This window comes from Otolemur garnettii, unplaced genomic scaffold, assembly GCF_000181295.1.
Source record: "Otolemur garnettii isolate 467f Iridium unplaced genomic scaffold, OtoGar3 scaffold00094, whole genome shotgun sequence".
In the NCBI taxonomy this organism is placed as follows: domain Eukaryota; kingdom Metazoa; phylum Chordata; class Mammalia; order Primates; family Galagidae; genus Otolemur; species Otolemur garnettii.
The window spans coordinates 5,556,459-5,560,833 of record NW_003852489.1 but is presented as its reverse complement, the minus strand read 5'-3'; the positions used below and the strand labels follow the sequence as shown (position 1 = coordinate 5,560,833).

The following is a 4,375-nucleotide window of genomic DNA, read 5'->3' as shown; positions in this document are numbered from 1 at the left end:
GCAATAAAAAGAAAAGGAACAGGAAAAGTTCAAGGAGGAAGTGGGGGAAGAGAAGCTGGTGCACCTATAGTGTCAGAATAATCTGTAAATTTACAAAGACACGGTTACACAGAAATTATAATCAATTGCTTTCACTCTGAAATTGTCCCATTGTTCTTTTATAAAAGAATTGCATCTAATATCTAACCTTGTTATCCAGAGTAAGGAAGTAAGTTCTATTTCAGTAGGTAGCTTGATTTAGTGCCTTTTTTTTGTGCCTCAGAGTAGTTACATGTGATTATTTGGCAGTAGGAATCCTCATGCTGCAGAGTTTATTGGCTACCTGGCCTTGTTATACACCTTTCCCCTATATTAGAGCAGCATGAATTCTTGGTTAGAAATTATTTGTTGCCTATATTATTTTTCGTTTATCAGCCTGAACATGCTGATCACAGTTAAACATTTAAATTGACCTAATGCTAACATTTATATGCTGACCCAGTTCAACTTTAAAACAACCTAATATCATAAAAACAAAAACAAAAAAACCTAATAGATGGGGATAAACTCACGGCTATCATTGTTGATATAATTATTATTATTTTTTTCAAGACAGAGTCTCACTTTGTCACCCTTGGTAGAGTACGGTGATGTCATAGCTTACAGCAACTTCAAACTCTTGGGCTCAAATGATTCTCTTGCCTCAGCCTCCCAAGTAACTGGGATTAGGATTACAGGTGCTAGCTACAACAGCTGGCAAATTTTAGAGAGGAGGTCTCCCTCTTGCTCAGGAACTCCTGAGCTCAAGCAATCCCACCTACCTTGGCCTCCCAGAGTACTAGGATTACAGGCATAAGCCACTGAGCCCAGCCCATTGTTGATATTATTAAAAGATATATACAAATAATCTAGAACAGAGACTCTTCTGCTATCCTATCTCAACACTAGTACCTTAATTTAAGGTTCTTCCCAACATCTAGTTTGTGTTAAGACAGGCAAGAATAATCAGCCTTTCGCTAAAGCATGTAGTGTATAACACATGAACCAGTGGCTCCAAAAAGAAAGAGTATAGGGGGTGGTTAACTTGATGAAATAGGCCTATTGTAATGATACATACATGTGGTGTACATGTATGGATATGTACTGGATACATAGCTAGTCAATGAAAATTAGGTCAGTATGGGATAGGTATTTTTTTTTTATTATTTTTTTTTTTTATTTTTAGAGAGTCTCACTTTGTCACCCTTGGTAGAGTGCTGTGGCATCACAGTTCACAGTAATCTCCAGCTCTTGGGCTTAGGCGATTCTCTTGCCTCAGCCTCCCAAGTGGCTGGGACTACAGGTGCCCACCAGAACGCCTGGCTATTTTTTTGTTGCAGTTTGGCTAGGGCCAGGTTCAAACCTGCCACCCTCAGTATATGGGGCTGGCGCCCTAGTCACTGAGCCACAGGCACCATCCTGGTTTTTTTTTTTTAATTCATAACTGTGTACATTGATGCATTTATGGGTTTCAGTGTACTGATTTGATAGACAATGTGAAATGCTTACATTGAACTAAGTAACACATCCATCACAATTATACTCTTTTCTTAATAGTTTTGAAATGTACCACTGCATCATGCACATTAGGTAAAGTCCCCCTCCCCCCCCAATTGCCCTCCCTCCTCCCATGGGATGGGTATTTTTATGCAGCACTTTTAAAAATTTGAGACAGAGTTTCACTCTGTTTCCTTAGGCCAGTGATACCATGGAGTCACAGCTCACAGCAACCTTAAACTCCTAGGTTCGAGTGATCCTCCTGCTTCAGCCTCCCAAGTAGCTGGGACTACAGGCATACACCACAAAGCACGGCTAATTTTTTTTATTTTCAGTAGAGATGAGGTCTTACTTTTGCTCCAGCTGGTCTCTAACTCCTAAACACACGCAGCCCTCCCACTATGGCCTCCCAAGAGTGCTGGGATTGCAGGTGTGAGTCACTGCACCTGGCCAATGCTTTCATTTCTTTTTTTTTTTTTAAGCAACAAAGCCTCACTCTGCTGTCCAGGCTGGAAGGTTATTTTTAAAGTATCTCATTTTTTATTATCTGTCAATTTACAGAAAATATTTATGATGACATGAATTTTAACCACAATGATAGATTATTTCATCTGTTGCACAAAGTTCATTATCACTGTTACCTTTAAATTGCTGCCTTCTCACCCAGATATAGCCCACAAAACCTTGCATGTAGTTCAGTAAATGTAGTGAATGAACGAGTAAATGCATATCATGTTTTTGCCATTAAAATGGCAAAAGAGTCTCAGTAGTTTCATAAAGAGTCTAGTATCATATGTCATGAATTTGCTGAGTTCTTTGATAAATCATTTATTTGTTTTACCTTCTTCTTTCAGTTACTTGAGGAGGATCCATGGCCGAGGCTGAACTCTAAAGACCATATACCTGCTCTAGTTCGTAGTAATGCTTTCTCAGAAAATTTTTTAGAGGTACCAGCTGAGATATCTCGAGGGAGTGTCCAAGCTGTAGTCCTACCCTCAAAAGATGCACAGCCTCTTGAAGAAAATTGTGCTAAAGCCCTAACTTTAAGGATACATGATTCTTTGAATAATAGCCTGTCTGTTGGCCTTGTTCCTACCAATTCAACAAACACCATCATGGACCAAAAAAATTTAAAGATGTCAACTCCTGGTCAAATGAAAGCCCAAGAAATTGAAAGAACCCCTCCAGCAAACTTTAAAAGGACATTAGAAGAATCCAACTCTGGCCCCCTTATGAAAAAGCATAGACGAAATGGTTTAAATCGAAGTAATGGTGCTCAGCCTGCAAACCTCCCCACAACTTCTCAGCGAAAGAACTCTGTTAAACTTACCATGCGACGCAGACTTAGAGGCCAGAAGAAAATTGGAAATCCTTTACTACATCAGCACAGGAAAACTGTTTGTGTTTGCTGAAATGTATCTGGGAAATGGTTTTTTCCCCAAACTTAGCATATAAGAGGGCTTTTTAAATTTGGTGCCGAAGTTGAACTTTTTTTAAGGGGACAAAATTAAAAGAGTATACAGTTTGACTTTCTGGAATTCAGCAGTTTTATTCTGGCCTTGTATTTCCTTGTATTATAAATGTGAATTTTGTAGATGTTAGGGTATAAGTTGCTGTAAAATTTGTGTAAATTTATATCCTTGACACAAACTCAGTCTCTTATACATAGTAATTGTGATGACAGGGCTAAATGTTTTAAAAAATCAAAAGAATCTATTAGATTTTAGAAAAGTGTTTAAAACTTAAAAAAATGCTTATTAAAAAGTTTGTATAAGCTACTTGTGATGAAAACTACACAAGTTTTTAAAGTAAATTATTATTAAGCTGACTGGAAAAGTGATGTATTTTCATAGTGACCTGTGTTTCACTAATGTTTCTTAGAGATTACAAGTGTCTTTTAAAAATTATTTTTTATTTCTAATTTCATAATTCAGAACTAAATTTTTCCATAGAAGTGTTGAGCCATGCTAAAGTAGCTGGATGTTAGTCTTGTTCCAATTAAAGTACTATGCAGTATCTCTTCAGTAGCATTTTCTAAAACATTAATCACCAGGTGTAGTCACTGAATCTTTGGCGTAGAAGGAGGTATGTTTGCCTAAAATAATGCCCTTCTTAATCATCCTAGCCTAATGGCATTATTAGGTCTTATAGTAGTTTACCCCCTTCTAGTGTTTGCTTAAAATATGTGAAGTTTTTCTTGCTATTTCAATAACGGATGGTGCTGCTAATTCCCAACATTTCTTAAATTATTTTATATCGTATAGTTTTCATTGACTATATGGGTATATGTTCATCTAATAAATCAGTGACCTGTTCCTCGTGTTGCTGGATTTTTGTTGTTGGTTTATTTTCATGGTATGTACAGGTTGAAGATCCCTTATCCAAAATGTTTGGGACCAGCGGTGTTTGGATTTTTTAAGATTTTAGAACATTTGTATTATACTTACTGGTTGAGAATTCCTAATCAGAAATTCAGAATGTTCCAGTGAACTGTTCCTTTGAGCATAATGCTAGTCTCAAAAAGATTTGGATTTTGTAGCATTTTGGATTAGGGATAGTCAACCTGTATTAAATTTTATTTTCTGTTGACCATGATTGTGCTTTTATATAACAATCTAAAATACAGGGTATTCCAAAAGTCACCCCTAAAGTTGCCATACATACGGAAGATGGAAAATTATAACTAAATGTACCTTTATTTACAAAATATTTACAGAATCTTCTCTACATGTTGGGAATTGTAAAATTATGTAATGAATGAATATTTTGTAAATAAAGGTACATTTATCTACAATTTCCCATTTTCCCTATGTATGGCAATTTTAGGGGTAACTTTTGGATACCCCTTTTTTTTTTTTTT

At 36.4% G+C, this 4,375-nt stretch overlaps 1 protein-coding gene across 1 annotated transcript in view; it reads left to right on the top strand.

Annotated features, from left to right (window-relative positions):
• PPM1D (protein phosphatase, Mg2+/Mn2+ dependent 1D) overlaps positions 1–3,843 on the top strand; it is a 60,554-nt gene extending 56,711 nt beyond the window's left edge. The window contains exon 6 of the mRNA XM_003795601.2: positions 2,370–3,843. Coding sequence (XP_003795649.1) covers positions 2,370–2,927 — 558 coding nt within the window. The 3' untranslated portion in view covers positions 2,928–3,843. The remainder of the gene's footprint in view (positions 1–2,369) is intronic.
• Positions 3,844–4,375: the final 532 nt, after the last annotated feature.